This window comes from Propithecus coquereli, unplaced genomic scaffold (assembly GCF_000956105.1).
Source record: "Propithecus coquereli isolate 6110/MARCELLA unplaced genomic scaffold, Pcoq_1.0 Scaffold235, whole genome shotgun sequence".
Lineage (NCBI taxonomy): Eukaryota > Metazoa > Chordata > Mammalia > Primates > Indriidae > Propithecus > Propithecus coquereli.
Genome location: NW_012147897.1, coordinates 4928532 through 4951878, shown reverse-complemented (window position 1 = coordinate 4951878; position 23347 = coordinate 4928532). Strand labels below are relative to the sequence as shown.

At 57.1% G+C, this 23347-nt stretch overlaps 1 protein-coding gene across 1 annotated transcript in view; it reads left to right on the top strand.

Annotated features, from left to right (window-relative positions):
• GDPD5 (glycerophosphodiester phosphodiesterase domain containing 5) overlaps positions 1-19179 on the top strand; it is an 83922-nt gene extending 64743 nt beyond the window's left edge. The window contains exons 7-17 of the mRNA XM_012645619.1: positions 4134-4232; positions 4532-4625; positions 5021-5166; positions 9468-9550; positions 10666-10816; positions 11363-11581; positions 12092-12249; positions 12539-12686; positions 14097-14179; positions 16937-17049; positions 18176-19179. Of these exons, the coding sequence (XP_012501073.1) occupies positions 4134-4232; positions 4532-4625; positions 5021-5166; positions 9468-9550; positions 10666-10816; positions 11363-11581; positions 12092-12249; positions 12539-12686; positions 14097-14179; positions 16937-17049; positions 18176-18324 (1443 nt within the window). The 3' untranslated portion in view covers positions 18325-19179. The remainder of the gene's footprint in view (positions 1-4133; positions 4233-4531; positions 4626-5020; positions 5167-9467; positions 9551-10665; positions 10817-11362; positions 11582-12091; positions 12250-12538; positions 12687-14096; positions 14180-16936; positions 17050-18175) is intronic.
• The last annotated feature ends 4168 nt before the right edge of the window (positions 19180-23347 follow it).

Here is a 23347-nt window from a genome sequence, read left to right as displayed (position 1 = left end):
TGAGCCACTGCAGCCCGCCTGTTTCCACTATTTTTAACATTTAATTTTTTTATCTTATTGTTATTTGGGGCCTAGTGTGATCTTACTATGTTCTTTGTAGATGGCTTCCCAATGTCCCCAAACCTCTCTACTGAGTAATCCATCCTTTCTTTTCCAATTTGAGATGCCACTTTTATCATAGTAAATTTTCTTTATGTATTTGGATCTATTTCTGAACTTTTTACTTATTTTTATTTATCTCTCTGGCCTTATGCCAGTATCATATTGCTGGCAAGACTGCAGTTTTATAGCATGTTTTAATCATGAACTCTATTTTGAGAGGCTCTGGTTCCCCTGCATCCTGGGAGGGGAGGACAGAGGTGCTCAGGACTGGGTGGGAGGGGCCGCTTGCGGCAGGCCAGGCACTGTGGGTGGATGGGGTACTCATGGGGGGCTTTCCTCCTCCTCCCCTGTCCACCCAAAGCTCCTGTTTCCCAGAAATCCCTCCCAGGTGAGCCTGCAGGACAAGTCCAGGTGCCCAGGAGGTGAGGGAGAAGGTTGAAGGGTTCTTGAGGGATTTACAGTAAGCGGGAGGCCCTTTCCTTGAGGCACCCCCTTTCCTGCCCCACCCGCTACCCAGAATCAGCTCAGAGGCCTCTGGGAGGTGCTTTAGTCACACCTCCCACCTCCCCAGGCTGTCCCCGAGCACACTGCACTGCTCCCGTGTCCTCGCCTGAGTCCCCTGCCACAGTGGCAGCAGCCCCCAGCCCAGGACCTGCACAGAGGAGGGGTCTGGCACTGACCCATCGTGAGCCTCACAGAGGAGCCCTGGGTACCGCGCGGCCACACAGCAAGTCCCTGGCTGAGCTTGGGCTGGTGTTTCTGCCCCCAGCCCAGGTCCCATCAGCCTCCACCTGCCATCCTGCCATGTCCGCTTCGACTCTCCCGGTCAATTCAGGCTTTTCTCCAAACACTGGCCCCGGCTCCACAGTTCTTCCCGGTGTCCAGCCACTGTCTCTCCAGCTGCATCTTCAGGAAGGCGCATTCACTGAGCACCCCCTGTGTGCCAGGGCTGAGTTCATCACAGCGGCAATAACCGTCGGTTATTGGGCACTGACTGTATGTGTCGTGCACTTTCCACGGGGAATTTCATTTACTCCTCACAATAATCCTGTTCATTTGGTGCCATGCCTACTTTTTAAAATGACACCACCAAGACTTAGTAAGCATTTCCTTTGGTGCCAGCCACTGCCCTAAGCACTTCACCTGCATCTCCTCATTTATCCTCCCCAAACCCCTTCCACATAGGCTCTCACCGTCCCCATTTCACAGCTCTGGACAGATCCCTGGAGAGCTTGGCCTCCCCATTAGGCAGCAGAGCCAGGATGTGAGCATGGAGTGTGACCCAAGTATGGCCATCGACCCTGGGCCCGCTGTCTGCCATTCAGAACGCAGCACTCAGAGGTCAGGCACCTCCAAGAGGCCAACCGTTGCACCTCTGAAAGTTGGTTCCAGCTCCTCTCCGGTCCCGGCACCCGGGCACGACTCCTCAAATGAATGAAAGTGGCTTCTGTATCCCCCATCCCTTCCTCTGCTGTCACAAAGCACCGTCCCACCAGGACAGAAAGCCCAAGGCCACTTTCTCAGAGGAGGATGGCGTCTGTGTCTGGGCTCGTAGGTAGGCTTCTGTGCCTCAGGGAAAGGGCCTCCCACTTACTGCAAAGCCTCTAACTCCCAGCCACATTTAAGGAATGGCAGTTGCATTGTTGGGAGTCAGTGCCACTATTGTGGCTTGAGGCCGCGACATGGGGGAAAACCCACGGACACTGAACACGCAGTAATGCTACTGAGCACAGAGTACCACCACAGCAACTGTAAGACTAGAGACAATAACACTTTTAATTGTATTAGGATTATGGGAACCGGCTTTATTGCAAGTTCTTCCCACTAGCAGTTAAGTGTTGTAATAAGACGCTCTCAGAAACGGCCCTCCAGAGAGGCTTGCTGTGTCCAGGGCCTCCTCCCATGAGCTCCAGGGGGCAGACACGTGTCTGGGGGCAGCAGGGAGGGGACCTGGGTACTCAGGGGGGTTCTTAGGGGTTGTCAGGAACTCCCTGAGCCCCCAGAGGCTCCTCAGCCGCCCTGACGGCAGCGGGACGTCCGAGAGAGCGCAGAGCCTCTGGGACAGGCAGAAGGGGTTGTCCCTGGATCTGTCCCTTCAAAGCCATGCGACCAAGCAGGCTTCTGCTCTCTGAGCCCGTTTCCCTGCGTGTGAAATGGAGATGTGACACCCCAGCTGGGACATTAGCAGAATAAACCAGCCCACCTTGTCCCAGAGCCAGCCTGCTGGAGCCCCTAACGGCCCTCACCTATCTCAGCCTCGTTGCTGTTTCCTGGGAACATTCATTTCCAGGCTGATGGGCTGGCATGACAAGCCTCCAAAGGAAAATGTAATGCCAGGCAAGAATTAACCTTCCCTGCCCGGTGAAGGGAACGAGGACGGATAGGCCACCGCCTGCCTTCAGGGTCTAGAACCTCCACTTAGTCCTTGTTCAGTTGTCAGAGGGTCTCACAGTGCTGCCCCCTCTGGGGCAGACGTTGCAGGGGGAGGAAGAGGGGTGAGGACCCTGCCAGTGGAGAGAACTTGGGTAGGGTGGCCGGGCAGTGTCCTGGGAAGACGGGCCCTCAGGAGGGAAGTAGGGGATGAGTGAAGGGAAGTCTGAGGGATAGTGCGTGGTGGCCTTGACTGGCCTGCACAGTGGGGGCTGCAGGAGGCCTGGGAGGAGAGGTGTGGCCTGGGCCTTGGGGAGGCAGGCCTGGTGGTGTGGGCAGGTTGGGTGGGGAGGGTGGGTAGTGTAAGGTCCAGGGCTCAAGGTAGGGGCTGAGGAGCCAGAAATCTTAGCTTAGTTTGACTTAGTTTGAGGGATTCAGATCTCACCTGTCCCCAGAGATCTCTGTTTCTTGAAGGTACCACCTAGGCCTCCATCAGAGCTGTGCCCCTTGCTTTCTGCAGCAGCTGCTAGAGGGCAGGCCCTCCCTGACACACTGGAAGCCAGGTGCACCGGGGCTGTGGCCCAGGGCAAGGTTAGGGGCCAGGGCGGGCGGGGCAGAGCTCTGCCTCACCACTTGCTCCCACCTGAAGTGCCACTGTGAGCCCAGCCCAGTGTGCAAGGCGGGGCTGTGCTTCAGGCTCCTGCAGGGGACCCAGCGCCTCAGCCTGCTGCCTCTGCCACCTGGCAAGTTGGTCTCCTCATCTGTCATGCCCAAGTTGCTAGGAGACTGGGCGGGGCCTTGGAGATGACCTACCAGGGGAGGCCCCCCACCTGCTGGGTGTCTTCCCTCCTTATGTTACTGAAAACTCAGCACTTGTCCATGAGGCCAAATCAGAAGAACGAGGCCAAGTGGTTTGGGGAGGAGGAAAGAGAAGTTTTATTACTTTGCTGGCAAAGGAGAAAAAATGGTAGACCTTCTCATCTCAAAATCCAAATTTCCTGGGCATTTGCAGAAATACAGAGCTTTTAGAGGATGGGTTCTCAGCTTCAGGCAATTACTGTTCAACTACAGTTGGTGATTCTGATCATCCCATCTCCCCTGAAGACAATCTCCTGACCTCCTTTTACCAGGTCTGGGTTGGGCCATCTCATGTTGCACAAATAAACAAAAGACTTACCCTGTCCCTCCCAACCACTGGCCTGAGGCAGAGATGCAGCTTTGGTTCTCAAAAGGAGTGGAGGATGTTTTAAAGAGACAGAAAGTATTATTGTCATTATTTTTTTCAGGCCATTCCCTCTGTTACACACTCCCCACTGTCAATATTTGCCTTCCATATCTGTGGGAGGAGGGGTGATACTCTGTTACACCTATAGCCCCTCCTTCTCTCCATCCTCTGCTCTATTTCTTGCTGTTCCTCCTCCACGGGTCTGCCGGCCTCCTCCTGCCTCAGTCTGTCCCTGGCATCTTGTCTGCTTGTCCCTGGCTTCCTTTCAGCCCATGCCTGTCTCTTTCCTTTCTGCGCCCTGCACTGCCGGGTCTGCCTCTCTTACTCCCTCCATCCCTCCCGTGTCTGTCTCTCAGTCTCCCCTCTGTCCTCTCACACACACTGGGGACCCTCACACCTGCTCTGACCCTCTGTCTGGTGACTCTTCCCCTTCCAGATAGGGTTGGTGGTCATCCTGGCCTCCACGGTGGTGGCCATGTCGGCGGTGGCCCAGCTGTGGGAGGATGAGTGGGAGGTGCTGCTGATCTCCCTGCAGGTGAGTGTGTGTGGGGGGATACTGCTCCCCCGGGACCCTTGCAAAAAGGTGGCACCTTTTTATCACTCCCCTTTCTCCAGACCAAGGCCCAGAGAGGGGCAGGGAGGGGCCCAGGGTCACATCGCAGGTCAGAGGCAGGGAAGATGCTGCAAGCCTGGGTCCTGAGACTCCCAGCATCCTCAGCGGGCCAGTGGAGACAGGGTTGGCTGCCCCGTATAGGCCCTGTAAGCCACCAGGACGCTGGTGACCAGAGGGTCTGGACACGGGTGGGAGTCACCAGTCCCTCTTCCCACACGCAGGGCACAGCACCGTTCCTGCACGTGGGGGCCCTGGCCGCAGTCACTGTGCTCTCCTGGATCGTGGCAGGACAGTTCGCCCGCGCAGAGCGGTCCTGTGAGTATGGCCGGCCCCTCCCAGCCCCCCGCAAGTACCGAGCCGGCTCGTGCTGCCCTCACCTGCACTTTACCTGGGTGACCTGGGGATGTGGTGGCCTTCACTCAGCCAAGAGGACTCTGGCTCAGAGGGGCCCACGGATTCCACAGAGGGGTGCAGCCTCCGTTGGCCTTGCACCGCGTTCCCCCTCCACGTCTGTGTGAGTGCACGTGTGCGTATGAGTTAGAGGTGGGGCTCACCTTCCCAGCAAGAACGAGGCTGCCCCTCTGAGCAGCTGGGTCCTGACAGGTGGGGGCAGAGGGCTCCAGCATCCCGCCTGCAAGCTGCCCAGGGCTGGCTGGGCCTGGCAGGAGGTGAGCAGCTCACCAGGCGGCGCTCATGGCCTGTGTCTGCAGCCTCCCAGGTGACCATTCTCTGTACCTTCTTCGCCGTGGTGTTTGCCCTCTACCTGGCCCCTCTCACCATCTCCTCTCCCTGCATCATGGAGAAAAAGGACCTAGGCCCCAAGCCTGCCCTCATTGGCCACCGCGGGGCCCCCATGGTGAGTGCCACCTGCAGGTCCTAACAGACGGCGGGGCATGCGGTGCAGCTGCCCTTCTAGGGGAGGATCTTGTTGGGAAATGGATATAATGTGTGTAATATAATAATAGCCACCGTTTTTAGCTCTTTTGTGGGAGCTACATGGGAGGGATTGGTGAAGAGGCCGGAGAGCTCGCGTGGGACCAAGTCCTGAACAGTCCTGAAGGCATCTTGCTAAGAAGATGGAACGTGTGTCCTGTGTGCCCTGTGGAGATGTGGGAGGGTTTTAGGCCTGGGCTAGACCTGGCTGTGGGTTAGGAAGGCCTAGGGTACAGATGCTGGGTATGGGGCCCCGGGGCTGTGACCAGGCAGCGGGAGAGCCAGCCAGGCTGTGGGGGCAGGAGAGCAGGATACGTGCGGAGCCCACTGTTGAAGTGAAGACAATTGAACAGGATTGAGTTGGAGCGGGAGGAAGGAGTTGAAGTCGGCACACTGTTCTGCCACTGAGGTGCTCTGTGACCCTGCAGGAGAGCTTCGGTTGAGAGGGCAGGCTCCAGGGCCATGCTACCTGGGCTAGAATCCTGGCTCAGCCCTGCGCCAGCTGTGGGAGCCCAGCCAGTTTCCATCTCTGCCTGGTTTCCTTATCTTGTACCACGGGAGTAGCAATGGTGCTTACCACGGGGGTGTGAGAAGCAGGATTTAACACGTGTGAAGTGCCCAGATATGCACCCAGCACACAGAAAGTAAGAGTTAGACATTATTGTGGTCTTGGGCTGGCCCGGCCCCCCTCACCCACCAAAGCCTTGAACCTATGCTTCTCAGCAGAGGCAGTACCACCCGTGGCCCCGAGGGACGTTCGGGAACCTCCTGCGAGCTTGGTCTCTGCTGGGAGTTCCATTGTGTCACTGGATTTCAGGGTGGCAAAGGGGACCTCACCAAGGAACTGGTATCAGAGGAGGTGTCAAATCTGACACGGCCGTGAATCCTCCTCCACTGCACGTGGTGGGTGTTACTTTCTAGAGAAGACCCCAGCCCCTGAGCTGGACCCCGGTGCCTCCTGCCAAACCCCAGGCTGGCCCCAGCCCCCGCCCCTCCCAGAGGCAGCCAGCTGGGATCTGGATTTGGGGTCCAGTTTGCCACATGCCTGTGTGTCTCAGTGTTCGTGATGCCCACGCCACTGGCCGTTGCAAGGTTGAGTTGGAAGCATTAGAAGCACAGCCGTCCCAGGCGGGAGCCCAAGCTTGGTGGGGGGCGGGTGGGCTCTCTTCTTAGGGGTCAAGATTTAGCTCTTCTCTCTCTCTGACTCAGAGGCCGGGGGACAGAGCAGTGTGCTGATGCAGGAGGAGGAGGAGGGGGAAGAGTGAGGTGGTCCCAGCAAGGAGGTTTTCTTTAACAGAAAAATGTCAAACATGCATAGAAGTGCAAAGAACAGTCTACTGACTCATAATGAAGAACAGCGCGATGAATGAGTCCAGTCCCACCTTCAACATTTACCAACATTGTGCCACTCTTGCTTCATCTGTCCCCTCCTTGCTTTTTCTGCTGTAGTAAAGCAAATCCTACGCACCATGTCTTACACACGCGTCCTTCGGGACACATTGCTAACACATAAGGACTTTTTAAAAAATATAATAGCAATGCTGTTATTATACCCAACCTAATTAGCAATAATTCCTTAATATTATGTCAAATCCATGTTCAGTTTTCTTTCGTTGTCTCAAAAATATCTTTGTATCGTTCAGTTGTTAAAAGTCAGGGTCCAAGCGAGGTCCACATAGCGCGTCCAGTTGACATGTCTCCTACGTATCTTTTAGTCCATAATACTCCCCTCCCTGTGATTCTTTGTTTACTTGTTAAAGAAACTGAGTCATTTGTCCTGTAGAGTTTTTCACATTGTGCATCTGGCTGATCTCATCCTGGTGGCACTTTTTGAGGTGCTGGCAAGGGCCTCCCCCGTGCCTCTCTGTGATTACATGTGTGTGTCAGTGTCCTCAGATGATTACCTGTGGGTGGGGGGCTTCTGACTCCACATGTCTGTGTGTGTGGCAAGAGCAAGTGCATGTCCATGTCTCAGAGACTGTGTGCCCTGGATGTTTCGTTCCTGTTCAGGCATGCCATGTGTATGTGAATGTGCATGTATGTGTTCGTGTGTGTGTGTGTGTGTGTGTGTGTGTTTTAATATTTGGCCAGACTAACTCCAAAGCTGGGACTCTCAGCACAGTGTCCTGCCTACCTAAGTAACAACCACCAGCCCCCAGGCACCCACTCCTGACAACGCCCCCCACCCAGACTTGCCTTCTGCAGGTGGGAGCTCTGCCATCAGGATTAAGAATTCACACATGCTTCTGGGGCCTTCCTGGAGGCCTGAGTCTGGCCAAGGAGGGCCAGGTGTCCATGCCTCTTTTTCCTAGAGGCCAGCACCTAACCCAGGGAGACCTTAACTGTGCATAAAAACTTCCAGGAAAGACATTCCCCCTCCCAAGGGGCCTCCATAGCCTCTCCTGAGCTTCTGTGTTCTGCAGCCCCAGCCCGTGTGGGAGGGAGCACTGGCATCTCTTGCGTGGTCACTGGCAGGAGGCCTGGCCACAGGACATTTAGAGGAGGGATGGGTGGGAGTCCATGCCCCTCTCTCTGTGCCTCTGCGGTCCCTCCTCCTCTGGGGGGCCTCACACAGCCCACTGGACTGGGAGACAAGTAGCTCGTCCCCAGGGCTGCTCTGTGCCAGGGAAAAGGGAAGAAGGGAGCTTATTACAGAGACCCTACTGTGTGCCAGGCTCTGGGCTAGGGTGTCTGACGTCTGTCATCTCACTGGTGAGGTTGATAACATTAGCTCATTTTATAGCTAAAGAAACTGAGGCCCCAGGTCGGTGACTGGGAAGTGGAATTGCTCCTTCTCGGGCAGCTCCAAAGTCCTTGTCATTCTCTGGCTGCCTCTCAGAGGAGGGGAGTGTGTCACAGTTAGAAAACACCATGGCCTGGCCGGGCGCGGTGGCTCACGCCTGTAATCCAAGCTCTCTGGGAGGCCGAGGCGAGTGGATCGTTTGAGCTCAGGAGTTCGAGACCAGCCTGAGCAAGAGCGAGACCCCGTCTCTACTAAAAATAGAAAGAAATTAGCCAAACAACTAAAAATATATAGCAAAAATTAGCCAGGCATGGTGGCGCATGCCTGTAGTCCCAGCTACTTTGGAGGCTGAGGCAGGAGGATTTCTTGAGCCCAGGAGTTTGAGGTTGCTGTGAGCTAGGCTGATGCCACTGCACTCTAGCCCGGGCAACAGAGTGAGACTCTTGTCTCAAAAAAAAAAAAAGGAAAAGGAAACACCATGGCCAGAGGGAGAGAAGGTGGGAGGGAATGATGAGCATGTCCTGGGGTAGGGAGGGATTAGCTCAGCCAGGGAATCCTCCCACCCATGACAGGGGTCCTCCCTTCCTCCCTCTGTCCTCCACCCCGCAAGGACCTGGTCTTAGCCCAATCCTCGGTTTGGTGCTGACCCCCGGTGGCCATAAAGGGTAGGACAGGGTCCTCAGACCACATGGAAATGGGGAGGGAGACTTAGAGCCCCAACTCTTCCAACCATAAAGACCCCCGGAGAACAGTACGTATACACCCGCAAGGGGTGGATGGGAAAACGAGGTCCACAGGAGGAAGAAATATACCTACAGTCACATGGTAGGTAATGGCAGAGTCACGGCTGAAACCAGGACCATCTGATTTGTATGCTATAGAATTAACCATTGCTAGTCATTAAGCACTTACTGTATGTATCAGGCAGTGTGCTAGGGGCTTTTAATCCTTGTAACAACCCAGGGAGGGAGATGGTATTGTCATGTTTGTCCATATGAGGAAACCGGTCACCCCACTGAGACTCTACCATCCCATCTGCCCTCTCCTCTCCCTGCACGGTCTCACCTGGACTCAGCTCAGGGTATAACCTAGAGGGAATCTCACATTCGGCCCCAGCTGTACAAATGCCCTCCCATCCCAGTGTCTAGCTAGCTCAGTGCCTGGGACACAGCAACGATAATGTAATGATCATAGCCACTATTTGTGAAGCGCTGGCTATATGTTGGGCATTTGTATATATCAACACTAACCACCCTGCCTTCCTCTCCCCACAAAAAAGCCTGTGAGGTAGGCATGATTTAACAGATGAGGAAACTGAACTTGAGAGAAGCTGAGTGGGTGCCCAGGGCCATGCGGCTACTCTGCAGAGGAGCCAGGATTAGAAGCAGGCCCACCCAGCCTCCCAACGTGCAGAGCTTTCGGTTAGCAGTGAGGGGCATCAGCTGGATCCTGGCTCTCCCTCACCACCCCTTCCTCCCCAGCTGGCTCCAGAGCACACGCTCATGTCCTTCCGGAAGGCCCTGGAGCAGAAACTGTATGGACTCCAGGCTGACATCACCATCAGGTAGGTGTGGGGGAAAGAAGACAGCACCGCTAACCCCCCACCCCCAACCAAGTGGCATCCACGTCCGGGTCTCTGCTGGCCAAACCTCTGGTCGCAGAGCCTCTGAGATGGGAGGGCGGAGGCCGGGATTATTCACAGCAGGGCAGGCAGCCTGTTCGTGCAAATGAATCTTGTGCCAAACTCCAGGATGTAATAGAGGAAAGAACAAAGGCTCTTGGTGCAGCCAGGGGTGGGGGATGGGGACCTGGAGCCCTGCCACAGACCCACTGGAAGGAAAACCTGGATCTCTGTGGCTCTGCACGATAGGACTCAAACACTCTGGTGCATAAAATGAGTGAGTGGCAGAGCGACATATACATTTTATACATGTAGATATGCAAGTATATATCAGTACAAATGGCAGGAAGAGTTCACACCAATGTTGTAACAGGTTATCTCTGAGAAGGGAAGTGAGCAGGGCTGTCATATATAGTTGCATGGGTTGTGTGCTGAACAAGGCCACCACATATGTGAGGACACTGATCAGTGCAGACATCATAGAATTGTGTATTTATCACAACTTCTAGCAAATGATGGTAAAATGCCTTGGGGAAGAGGGGCACAGGTGTTTTTTACTGTTTCACACTAAGGTGCCATATGAGCTATTGGCAGCCCTGGTCGGGTGGTGAGGGTGGGGGTGGAATCTGTCAAAGGGGCCTGTATGTGCACAGTTCTCATTATGGCATCACCTGGACTTTGTGCCAAGCCAAGTTCCACCACTTATAGGATGCAGACCTTGAGCTAGGTATTTCCCTCTCTTAGCCTCAGTTTCCCCAATATCAAATGAGGTAGCACCTACCTTCCAAGTTTTCTAAGAGGATAGGCCCAGCCTTTCCCAGCCCTCTCTCCTTGTAAGTCCCCACTCCCATCTGACTCTTATAGACAGCCACAGGGCATTGGCCCTTCGGGGTCATCCACCAGCCCACTGTCTCCCCTGTGCAGATGGGGAGCCCGAGGCCCAGAGAGGGGCAGAGCCAGCCAGGGTCCTGTGCTGGGTGGGGAGGTGTGGGGGGTGGTCACTAGTGGGCAGGTGAGAGGCCTGTGGGCGGTGACTCGGTGGCCCCACCCTCCTGCAGTCTGGACGGTGTGCCCTTCCTCATGCACGACGCCACCCTGCGGCGTACCACCAACGTGGAGGAGGAGTTCCCGGAGCTGGCACGCAGGCCCGCCTCCATGCTCAACTGGACCATCCTGCAGAGGCTCAACGCCGGCCAGTGGTTCCTGAAGGTCTGGCTGCACCCAGCCCAGTCCTAGCCTTGGAAAACATGGACAGGCACCCAAGGAGTGAGAGAGGCAGGGGTAGCCATAAGCTCCCGTGACCCCCACTCCCAGACCATCCCTGACCCCCAACCAGGCTGGTTAGAGCCTCCTCTGGGCTCCTGCCACCTGATCTCATGGTTGTCACTGCTTGTTCTGGGTCCCCCTCCCTCACCGGAAAAAGTTGATGGTGATGATGACAGTTAATAGTTAGAAGTGTTAACTCTAAAACTCTAGAGAGAGGTTGGTTCTCTGGTCTGAAATGCTACTAAAGGAGAACCGTGCTGGGGTCTGGGAGACATTCCAAGCAAGTCATCCTCTCAGTGAGCAGGGTGTGGGGTAGAAAGGTCAGGGTTGGGGGCTCCTAGAGCCCCCACAGGGCCGCAGCCATCAGTCTGCCTCACACACACCAGCAGACACTGGCAGCCCAGGAGTGTCCATGCATGGTTCCCAGGAAGGCATGGGGGGACCCCAAAGAGCTGGGGACACAGCCATATGTGTCCCTGTCCCTGCCAGACTGACCCCTTCTGGACAGCCAGCTCCCTGTCACCCTCCGACCATAAGGAGGCCCAGAACCAGTCCATCTGCAGCCTGGCGGAGCTCCTGGAGCTGGCCAAGGGCAATGCCACGCTGCTGCTCAACCTGCGCGACCCGCCCCGGGAGCACCCGTACCGCAGCAGCTTCCTCAACGTCACCCTGGAGGCCGTGCTGCGCTCCGGCTTCCCCCAGCACCAGGTGAGGCGCCCCTAAGCCCCAGCCTGGCTGGAGTCTTGCTCCCATGGAAGCTACCCCATCCCCTCGCCTCCCTGGCAGGGTCCTCGTGGCGACAAGAGGGGAATGAGAAAATCCTTTCGAATGTACAAAGGGCAGGAGTAGGTCCTGGTTCTCTGGTTACTTCAGTGAAGCGTTGCCCACAGCACTGCAGTGTAACAATTTGGGACCAGAGGAATCTGACACCGATTCAGGACAGTACACTGGATGCTGGGGCCATGTGCAAAGTCAGAGATGTTTGGTTGTCCATCTTGTTGTGACAGCGGTCCAGACGGAAAGCTTCCTGCGTTGTTGCCAGGGTGCTTCACAGACGTGGCTGGGACCAAGCCGTCCTCTGCTAACCATTGCATCTATGTGCTCACCTCGTGCCAGGTCCCATCTCCTGTAACCCCTACAGGTGCTCCAGGAGGGGCAGGTTCTCCTACCCCATTCTGCAGAGGAGAAATCTGAGGCCACCCCCTCTCCTGCCTACAGGTCATGTGGCTGCCTAACAGGCAGAGGCCCCTCGTGCGCAAGGTGGCTCCTGGCTTCCAGCAGACGTCGGGCTCCAAGGAGGCGGTCGCCAGCCTGCGGAAAGGCCACATCCAGAGGCTGAACCTGCGCTATACTCAGGTGTCCCGCCAGGAGCTCAGGTGCCAGCCCTGCCCCACCCTGGGCTCACCCGGAGGAGGACGGACTGAGCCTCCCCAAGCCCTGTCACCCCGCCCAGCCAGGCAGAGATGAGACGTAGAACATGGAGGGCAGACCCAGGCTCATGGCTGAGCTTAGCCCTCTGGAGAAGACGTTCCTTCCTCCAGGGTCAGCTGTGAGGGTGGCATGAGGTCATGAAGGGGACGTGATTTACCAGCTTCCCACTCTGTGCCCAGAGCGGCCAGAGTCTGCGAATTGACCCTCCTCTGTCCCTCTGCCCCCCACCTCCAGGGACTACGCGTCCTGGAACCTGAGTGTGAACCTCTACACAGTCAATGCACCGTGGCTCTTCTCCCTGCTGTGGTGTGCGGGGGTCCCGTCTGTCACCTCCGACAACTCCCACACCCTGTCCCGGGTGCCTTCCCCGCTCTGGATCATGGTGAGTTGGGAGGGTGTCGGGGGGCAGAGCTGAGAGCTGCCTGTGGCCCACTCAGCAAGCTCTGTGCTCTGGGCCGTCCCTGGTGGGGCCTGGGGTGAGGCATCCATGGTGGGGGCACGGGCTTGAGGCAGGAGGAGGATTGCGTGACCTCCGGGATCTGCACTGCGGTGCTAGGAGGACCCGGGCCTCACCCACAGGGAGAAAAATGTCACTTAAGAGCCCTGGAGAAGTAAACAACTGCTTGGGCTTTTTTGGTTTGGGGGGTTGTTTATCATATTTTGTTTCAAAGGAAGGGAAGTCATTGTTAAAAGAAAGCACCAACAGGACAAGAATCGGGAGCACTAAATTCTGGTCAGAGAACAGGGAGCAAAGCCGCGTTGCAGTCGGCCCACCGCGCCCCTGCACGCAGGCCAAGTGCCAGTCCCTGTTCTGTGCTGGGGGCCTGGGCCCTGACCTCCAGCCTGAGCAGTGGGGTTGTGGCTCGCTGCCACCTCTCCGAGGACGTGGAAGCCAGGTGGAAGGTCTGCCGTGGCTGAGAGGGTGCCAGTGCCCCTGAATCGGAACTGAGGCATGATGCTTACGAGGACAAGAGGGTAGAGGGAAGGCAGCCTGGGGAAAGGGGGCGAAGCTGAGAGGAGGGGAGGACGTGGGCCAGGGCAGTGGGCGCCGGACTTCATCTTGGCCCCTTGAGAGCCCTGCAGACCCTCTCTTCAGCTGTCGCCTACCCCTCATCCTTAAACACCTCCAAAGCCTCCGCTCAGGATGGCATGAAAGAACTCGCTGACTGCGGCAGCAGTGACGAGCACACTGGGATTTTCAGGCACAAGTTGACCAACAGTGTCCCACCCCCGTCCCCGCCTTTGCCTGAGATTGTGGAGGTGGCTCGGGAGGCTGGCCCGGCCCCTCTGCAGCTCCCTGGAAGGGAAGCCCCCTCGCTCCACACCCTCTGGTCTTTGCAAGGTGACATGTGCACTTAGCTCACACAGATGCCACACACCTGGTCACAGGTCCCCATGCCCACCTGCTAGTTCTGTGACATCCTCACATTCATATATCTGTCTTTCATTGTCTGGCTCTTGCTTTGAACCTCCTTAAGCACAGAGACCCTCCAGGTTAGCACACACCACCTCTACCCTGAGCGCATACAGGTCTCTCCTACCCTGAGTGTGCACACACACACACGCATGAGCATGCACATACACACACACACCCACACCCTCCAAGCCCCAGGCCCACAGTGCCCGGAGCCCACTCCTGCAAAATACAATCCTAAGCCCCCAAGCCCCTTTAAGGTCCTCCCTTGCCCTTCCCCAATGGTCACATGGGGCCCTCAGGCCCATGGATGCTCAGCCTGGAGCCTCGGTCTGGACCGGCCATGACTGGAAGCTGGCCTCGGCCGTCTCTCCACAGACCCCGGACGAGTACTGTCTCATGTGGGTCACCACCGACCTGATCTCCTTCACTCTCATCGTTGGCATCTTCGTGCTCCAGAAGTGAGTAGGCTCTGACCCCTTCCACGGCATTCCCTCCCCTGAGCCCTGGGCCCTCAGCCAGGAGAAGGGCTCCCAGCCACCCCACCCTCCCTCAGCCAGAGGCTGGGTGGCTTCCGGAATAAACACCCAGCTGGGAGCCCAGAGCCGGACTCTGCGGTGATTTGCTGTGTGGACTTAGGTGGCTCTTGGCCCATCTCCAGGCTTGCCTGCTCACCCGGCAGCCAGGGTGGGTCCACCAGCACTCAGCACCCTCGTGCCACGCTGAGAACCTCCCCAGCCCTCAGCGAGACAGCTGGGATGTGCTTGCAGCCGGGAGGTGTGGTTGGTCCCGGGAGGGTTCAGGGCCAGCCCGGGGCCCCCACTCAGCCAGGAACCAAGGGGCTGGGGTGTTATTCTTGACTGACGTTCTCTCTCTGTCCCATCCTGCTCTGATCCGGCGCATGTCCCTCCTCTCCCCCTCCCCCTCTCTCTGCTGCACTCTGGCATCTCACAGCTATCACTTGATCAGGTAATTCTGGTGTGGTCCTCCTCCTCCTCCTGTTCCTCTTTCTCCCTGCTGCCACCCCCTTCTCCAGTTCTGTCTGAAAACCTGCCGTGCACCAAGCCCTGTGCCTGGGTCACACTCGCAGACACCTCCCCCTGCCTGAAGCCTCCCGGAGTCCCTGCAATCCTCCGCTCTTCCCATCTGGCCGTGTGTGTCCTTCTGCCCTCTGTCCCCACTGCGGTTTCTGCAGAAACTGGGGACCAGTGTTTCCTCGTTTCCTCGGCAGCTTCCTGACCTGGCCTCTCCCAGCACAAAAGTGTCTCCCTCTGGGGGAGGGGACCCTGCCTGGGCACACCGCCCGTCTGCACCTGGCACTCACAGGGGCCATCAGCACCTGCCCCCTGCAGACTCTACCAAGTTGCTGTCTTTTCCCATCCTCTCCCTCTCTGGTCTCGCCTCTCCCATAGTTCACGCTCTGTTTATCTTCCTCCGAGTCTCTCTCATCTCCTTCTATCTCTTCTTCACGTCCTGTCTCTGACTCCCATGCCCACCCCACACACAGCCTTTTCCTCATCCCCCCAGGACCCCACAATGGCTGAGCATCCTGTTCCGGGTGTTCTGGCTGCGGAAACCCTGCCTGCCACCTTCCTTCTGGGTTTTGTTGTTAATTTTCACGATGAGACCTAGAGCTTAGGGGTCCAGGTCCCCCTTGGTCAATGCCTTAGGCCCTTCGGGGTCAGGCAGCTTTACTGCTGAGTCTCTAGGAGGAGAAACTGTGCTCCCTGGCTGTGGGACGTTCCCCGGTCCCTCCTTCCTCCTCCACTCAGTCGCAGACACCCACATGTGCCGGCTGGTGCTGGGCCTGCGGAAGGAGTCAGGCCTTGTCACATGGAGCCACCAGTGTGCTGGGCACACCGCCCTGTGGCGATTCCAGCAGCTGGCACGGACATGCCCGCCCTGCTCAGATACAGCCAGGGCGGTGCCATTGTCTCCTGGGGATCAGGAGAGGCACAGTGGAGGACAGACTGTGGGGGACAAGAGGGGGAGACTCTCATTTCCCCATGGGCCTCACTCCATTCATTCCCTCAGCAAGTGCCTGCTGCGCCCCGTGAGTGGCGGGCACTGGTGTTGGTGCTGGGGCACAGCGGTGAGTATGTGCAATCACTGCCCTCGGGGTTCACAGGGCAGCTAGCCCCGCCACGGCGTAGGTGCTGTCCCCCTGCCTCCTGCTTTCCCCTCATCTGTCTGCTTTGTTCATCCATCTGTCTGCCTGTCCTCCTGTCTGTCCATTTCTGCTGCGCTGACCCATCTAGAAACTTGCAATTGGTTTCTTGTAGAGTCTTGGCTCCCTCCATCCACCCGAGCAGGATTCAGTCCCCAGGGGGTTGGGTTCTCCTTTCCAAGCTGACCACCCACTCCCTTGGTGGGGACAGGGGTGGGGTCCAGTGAACCTTTCCGCCTAGACCGCAGGAAAAGTCTAAGTTCAGAGGCCAGGGCCGTAGGGCTAGTTCAGAGGAACAACAGCAGCAAAAACAGTACCCCAGGCTGGGCATGGGAACCTGAGTCCTCCCCACTCGGTGCCTGGTCCCTGCATGCCCTGTGCACGCCCCACCTCCCAGCCTGGTACTTGTCTCAGCCATCAGAGGCACTAGTGCTCTGGCCTGTCCCTCCCCATTAGGGTTGCTGAGATGGAGCAGTGGACAGCCCCACCCCAAGTCACTCTAAGCCCTTTGCCTCAGGAACCTGTGAAGACCAGCCCTTGGCAAAGCCCCCACCACCCGCCCCACCTCCTTGCTTTCCTTCCCTTTCTCCCTGGGCTCTCCCCTCTGGCTTCACTCAGCCTGGTCATAATGGCGGAGCTATAAGAGACATCAGCTGGGGCTCCACAAGGTTGGTATGTGCCCCAGGGCAGGTCATCAGAGTCATTCCTGCTAAGCTCCTCCTGCCCCCAAATTTGTCCCATCCAAAGAGAGCCAGGTGTGTAACTGGGGCACCTGAGACAACTAGCCAGCCCTGATCCTGGGCCGGGGCTGCTGATATAGGGTTCTGGAGGTCAGAGGGAGGGAGGCGAGAGAGCCCTGGTTGAGTCAGTAGGCTCTGATTCAAGCCCCAGCTCAAACCCTCTCTGGGCCTTAGTTTCCCCATTTGTACAGTGGGACAAGAACCCTGCTTGTCTCTCAGGCCACATCCAGAGAGGCTCTGGAAGTGGTCAGGATCCCTGCTCCAGGGAAGGGGTGGGAAAGGACCTGATGTCCATGGGGCCATCTCTGCAGGTGGCGCCTGGGTGGCATACGGAGCTACAACCCTGAGCAGATCATGCTGAGCGCCGCAGTGCACCGGACCAGCCGGGACGTCAGCATCATGAAGGAGAAGCTCATCTTCTCAGGTGCACAGCCCCACACACGGGTTGAGACAGGCACTGGTGTCAGTTCTCCGTACCCCACATGTGCACACAGACATGCACACACACATGTTCACATGCAGCACGCACAGGGAGGGACACAGGCACAGACATACACAAACCCGCCTGGGTTTACACCCACCTACATACAAAGACACACACGCCTCCACGCACAGGCTGTGGCTTGGTGTCAGTGCTGTGGGCAAAGCTAAGGTGCAGGGCTGGGGCAGGGAAGGAAGCCGTTTTGAAGGCCCATCCCCCTTTGCCTGGTTCATACACAGATGCCACTAATATTGATCTGGGCCCTGCTCATGGCCAGTCCCCATGGACAATCCCAGTCTGCTGGAGGAGGAACAATGTAACAAAGACGTGGGAAACAGAGTTATCACAGATGGGGTGCTGAGCAGGGAGCGAGGTCAGAGCTGCCTGGGGCAGTGAGGAAGGGTTGGGAGACTGACATATTGAGGTGTGGAGGATGGGCAGGAGGGGCCTGGGTCTCGGGTTTGAGGTGGGGGCTGGGTGAGCAAGGGAAGGAAGGGCATTCCAGGCAGGGGCAGCGTGTGCTCAGAGGTGGCAAGGGAGCACTGCATGCCTGGGCATGGAGAGTGAGAGACCACTCCACAGGGCTGAGCTCAACGCTGCAGACCTTTCCTGAGCCTCTGCTCAATGCCTGGCACTGTGCCAGGCACCGGGGACACAGTGCCCAGACCCCAACCCAGCTGCGGGCACTCAGAGGAGGCTTTCAGGGGGCTGAAATAACACAGATGAGAAGACTTGAGCTAGATTTTAGGAAAAGGACGTATTGATGGGGAGGTCACTTCCAAGAAAGGGGCCATATGTGTGCAAAGGCCCTGAGAGTAAACACACGGGTGCCACCTTCGAGTGGGTTTTCTGTGGCTGGACAGTGCAGTTCCAGGGAACAGCAGACTGGGCGAGGCCAGAGGGTTTGGCAGAGACCAAGGGGCCTGTGTGCCAGGCTCAATGCCAACCTGACCCCAGTGGTACTATCAGCTTCCAAGTGACCGGCTGGGTTGTCACAGGCCACCCTGCCCCATTTGCCAGCCATCTTCACGCCCCCGCCCGCTTCAATTCACATTCTGTCTCCCAACAGAGATCAGCGATGGCGTGGAGGTCTCCGATGAGCTCTCCGTATGTTCAGACAACAGTTTTGACACGTATGCCAACAGCAACACCACCCCCATGGCCCCCCGAGGGGGTGGCAGCCGCACCAAGACTCTCACAGACCGGAGTGGGCGTTAGCTGAAGACCTGTCTGTCCCAGCCTGTACCTAACGTGAAAACCGGGGAGCCTAGGAGAGCTGGCAGAGCATGTCTGGACTCGGAGCGCTATGGGAGCTGGCTCCCCAGCCTCCTCGTGGGCTCGAGCCCCTTGTCAGCCACAGCCTCTCTTGGAGGGAGCTGCCTTCTCCCCTGAGGCCCAGCTGGGCCAGGACTCCTGCCTCTCAGATGCCCCTGCAGGCCTAGGGCTCCTCTGGGAAGTGTAGGGCCTGGTCCCCCTCTGGAGGCCCTCCCTAGCTTCACAACCTGGAAGCTTTGACGGGTCACTGGGCCATGCCATGCCCCCGACGGCAGTGGAGGAGGTGGATGTTCACCTGTGCCCACATGTGTCTGTCCTCCTGTCCAGTCCATGAGGTGACTGACTTCTCCGTTGTTATCCTGCCCCAAGAGCCCGGGCCGGACCTCTACCTGAAGCAGCACTGTTCTTCCCGTCAGCCTCAAAGCACAAGGAGGTCCGGCCCAAGAGGAAAGCCAGCGGCAGTGGTGGGGACATGCCCTCTTCCCGATCAGCCTCCCACCACCACTGGCCCCTGCCCCAGGAGAGGGCTGAGCCATGTCCCCTAAGAGCAGCTGGAGATGGCCATAAGTGCGAATTCAGGGCTGCTCGATCTCAGGCCCAAGTGTCCAACAGGCCTCTGGGGCAGAAGCGCCCCTGAGGCCCAGGAGATCCCCAGACTGCTGCAACCTCAGGTTCCCACATCTGTGGCCACAAGGCGGGAGCCACCTGGGCATGGTCAAGGGCGGGTGTGTGGCTAAGTGGGCTGCAGTGGAGGGAGCCCAAGGGCCTTGGCCACGATGATTAAAGCTGCCATCTTGATGTGTGTTGTCTCTCTGAATTGTCAGGACGGTGGGCACAGAGCATGCTGGGGTTCGGACTCAGTTCTGGCCTCATGATTTGAGGAGGAATCATTCTCAGAAATTAATGGGACAGTGGCAGGATGAGTGGGCCCCTAGCCTGCGCCAGCCATGATGCCAGGGGGTCCTGAACAGCCCTGTGGCTGAGAACCAGTGTCATATTGTGCACGGGACGACTGTCTTGAAGAGATAAAAGTGACCGTCCAAGGCCTAGATGGCTTAGAACAGGCAAAGCCTGAATCCCACCCAGATGCTGGCTCCAGCGCACCCGCCAGCCTTCCGTCCCAACTAGGAATGGCGCAGCAGCTGGGGAGGCCTCCTGGGTCTGTAGGGCTGGGGAGTGGGACTGGCAAGTCCCCTCTTGGCCACATGGAGGTGTCTGAGCCCCACCCCACCTATGGAGGGATAAGCCCTCAGCCCAGAGATGCCTCTTCCCCGTGGCAGGAGTTTGGCTTTGACTTCTCCGGGCTTTGGACCTGCCTGAGGCGGGCCCACCCCATACCCAGCACAGTACAGCCCTGGGACCGCAGGTGTCCCTGCTTGTCTTTCAGTCCTTGGGGATCTGCCCTCTACCCTCTGTGGGAAGGAGTCAGTGGTGGAGCCAGGGCAGGCCTAGAACTCTGACCTTTGTCCTAAGAGTCTGCATGGTCTTAGGTGTGTCCTAAGGGAGAAGGAAGAGGCTGAATCCCAGCTCCAGCCTGCACTGAATTAACTGTGCTTCCTGGTGGCCAAGGATGTCTCTTTGCCAAACAGAGGTCTTCTGGATAGCATTCTTGGGGTCTGAGAGTCTGGCACCTTCTTGGAGGAAAGGAAGAGCCCCCTCCAAATGTTAGAACCTACCCTGGGTAGCCCACATTAACCCTGAGGACTGCCCCTCCAGGAGCTGAGGGATTCACCCCGCTTTCCCCAGTATTGAGCCTCTGGCGAGCTCCTCCCTTCCTGGGGCAGAGACAGCTCCCGCCTCTCCCTGGGCACAAGGGAGTGAATGAAACCCAGAACCACTGTGCCCCTCCAAGGGACACACACCCCCTCAGCTCATACCACGTCACGCACGGACCACATGCTGTGTATACACACACGGTCCATGGATACACACACCCCTGTGACATGGTCCCCAGAGACACAGATCCCTGACACAGAGAAATGAACCATCACATAGAGACAGAGACAGGGTCATGGAAGTCCCACAGTGATATGTCTGCTGTCAAGCAGGAACACAGGCACAGAATCATGCAAAGCCAAATCTGTAACTGTGGCAGTCACACTCTTAGTCACATCTACGGCTACACCGTCACACACACCCACATGTGCACACCCACCGCAATGCTACACAGTCACCTTGTTCCATGCCCACCCACACTCACCCACAGGTACCCGGAACACCTACACTCTCACAACTACACGATTACACGCCCCCGCCCCCAACATACACCTTCAAATCCACCGTCATTCACGGACACGGCCAGCACCAGGTCACCCCCAATCCCAGGCACACCAGATCCCTTACTTAGTTGCACACACAGTCAATCCCACGCTTACTCCCGCCCCCTTCTGCCTTCCCTCCCTCCCAGGGCTAGTCCAAGAGCAGAACAAAAGCCCAGTGTCCCCCTCCCCCTCGCTTCTCCCTTCCCCTCCCCCCTGGCGTCCAGCCCCTTTGTCCTCCCACAGCTGAGCCTGAGCAGGAGTCTGGGCAAAGCAGCAGGGACATTGGAGCCCGGGCTGCCAGGGGTGCAGGCAGCAGGCACAGACCGGAGTGGTCCCTGCAAGAGTGGCAGCTGCAGAGCCCCTGGGAGAGGGCGTGGCCAGGTAAGCGCTAGGTACATGGGGCAGGGCTTGGGATGCAGGGTGGTGTCAAGACTAAGCCTGTGTTTGTGTGAGTGGAGGTGGGTGTGAAAAAGACACAGGGATGGTGGATGGGTCCCTCGGTGTGCGTCTGAGATGGAAGGGAGCCCTATCTGGGAATCCCCACCTTTCATCTTCCAACTGGGTGTCCTTTGGCCCCCCGACTGGGAATCCCCAGGGTGGAACTGGGTCTGACATCTGTGTGTCCACAGCGCCAGCACGGTAGAAGCAGCAGAAAGAATGAAAAGTACTGGTGCACTTCCCAGGAGGGGACTCCCTCCTTCCCCCAGGCAGCCCCTTGTGCTGTGGGGCACCCCTGCGGGGAGAAATCCCATCCTGTGCTGATGAAACCTGCCCCCTTGGGTCTCAGCTTGGAGTGGGGCTGCTTTCTGGGCCAGCGGAGGACAAACCGGGGGTAGCATGCTCTGATGACCTGTCTAACCTCCCTCTGCTGGTCCTGGCAGCTCCTCCGGACACACCCCCACCCGGGCAAGAGTGGCATACCCTGGAGCCAGCGGGGTTCAGGGCCCAGCCCCTCTACTTGGGCAAAAGCAGTGACCTTCTTTGTCCACCAGGGAGCTCATTTCTTGTGATGCTGAGGCAGGGACCCACTGTCTGGGATTACCAGGGCATGAGCAGAGAAAGCCAGGCTGACACTGGGCAGGTTCTGACGTCCGGAGGCAGCAGAGCAGCTGGGACTGGGAGAATGGACGGAGAGGCAATGGGAAGAGGGCAGATCTGAGCTCCCCTAGAGTAAGCTGCCACATACAGGAGCAAGCTCCTGTCCCTGGAGGGATGCAGAGGCTGTATCTTCATGATGGCCAGATCATAACCAGCACGGTATGGTCCTTCCATCTGTAGAGTGCCTTCACTCCTCGTTTGATCCTTGCAGCAAACCTCTGAAGGGCAGACTTCCTCTGTGTGCTTGTTTCCTTATGACTAACTTAAATAAAGCGGGAAGGAGTGCTCTAAAGAAACTTCTCAGGGTTGTGAGGGTCAAATTAAATTATGTACGTAAAAAAAACCAGCACACACTGTGTACTCCCTTCCTCTTGAATACGAACAATGTAAAGTGGCCAGGCACAGTGGCTCACGCCTGTAATCCTAGCACTCTGGGAGGCTGAGGCAGCAGGATCACTTGAGGTCAGGAGTTTGAGACCAGCCTGAGCAAGAGCGAGACCCCATCTCTACTAAGAATAGAAAAATTAGCTGGGTGTGGTGGCACACACCTATAGTCTCAGCTACTCGTGAGGCTGAGGCAGAAGGATAGCTTGAGCCCAGAGTTTGAGGTTGCTGTGAGCTAGGCTGAGGCCATGGCACTCTAGCCTGGGTGACAGAATGAGACTCTGTCTCAACAACAACAAAAAAATTGTAACATTGAGTTTGTGTTATGTACCTAGCATTTTCCTATGTGCCATTTTATAGTCACAAAGTCATAACAACCCTGTGAGGTAGGAATTATGATCCCATTGCACATGAGATAACTGGGGGGTGGGGAGGAGGGCGGTGAGAGGAGAGACTTGCCCAGGCCACACAGTAAGTCTGTAGTAGAGACAGGATTAGAACCTCCATTTGTCTGCAGAGTTCCTTCCACTTCCCCAGGTGCCTCCTTGAGAACACCAAGAGAACTCAACCATCCTTCTCAGTTTGAAGGTCCCGTCTCAGGGATACCTTCCCCAACCTCCCTCCAACTAGGTTTAGTGCCCCTTCTATGAACTCCCCTAATATTCTGTACTTCCCAGGGGCCCCTGCCAAGCTGTGAGCTCTGGGAAGTCAGGGACTGTGTTGTCTTGCTTACTGCCTAGAACAGAAAAGGCTCTTAATAAATACTCGCTTAATACATTCACTCAACTTTGAACGGGTGTTAATTGAGCACCTACTATGGTATGATGCTGTGCTGTGGAGGGAGGAGCAGATATTAGAGTGATCAGGGTTTGGTCAATGGGAAGCACCTACCTAAGATGAGATTCTCAGGAGACAGGATGGGCTGAGGAGAGGGAGGTAGAGTTATTATAACCTCTCACCTGGCTACACACACACACACACACACACACACACACACACACTGGGTTTCTGTGGAGTACCTTGAATCCCTTGATCAAGGGCTCCCGTCATGGGACCCTCCCTACACAGATATTCTGCCCAGGTTCCAGTAACCTCCCTGCCCTCCCCCTCAGACCTTGGGGCGGTAAAGGCTTCCTGCTGTTGGTAGCCACGTAGCACTACTCTATCCCTGTTAGAGTCCCTAAAGACCACCTCCGTTTATAAATCGTTCCTTTATTGGACTC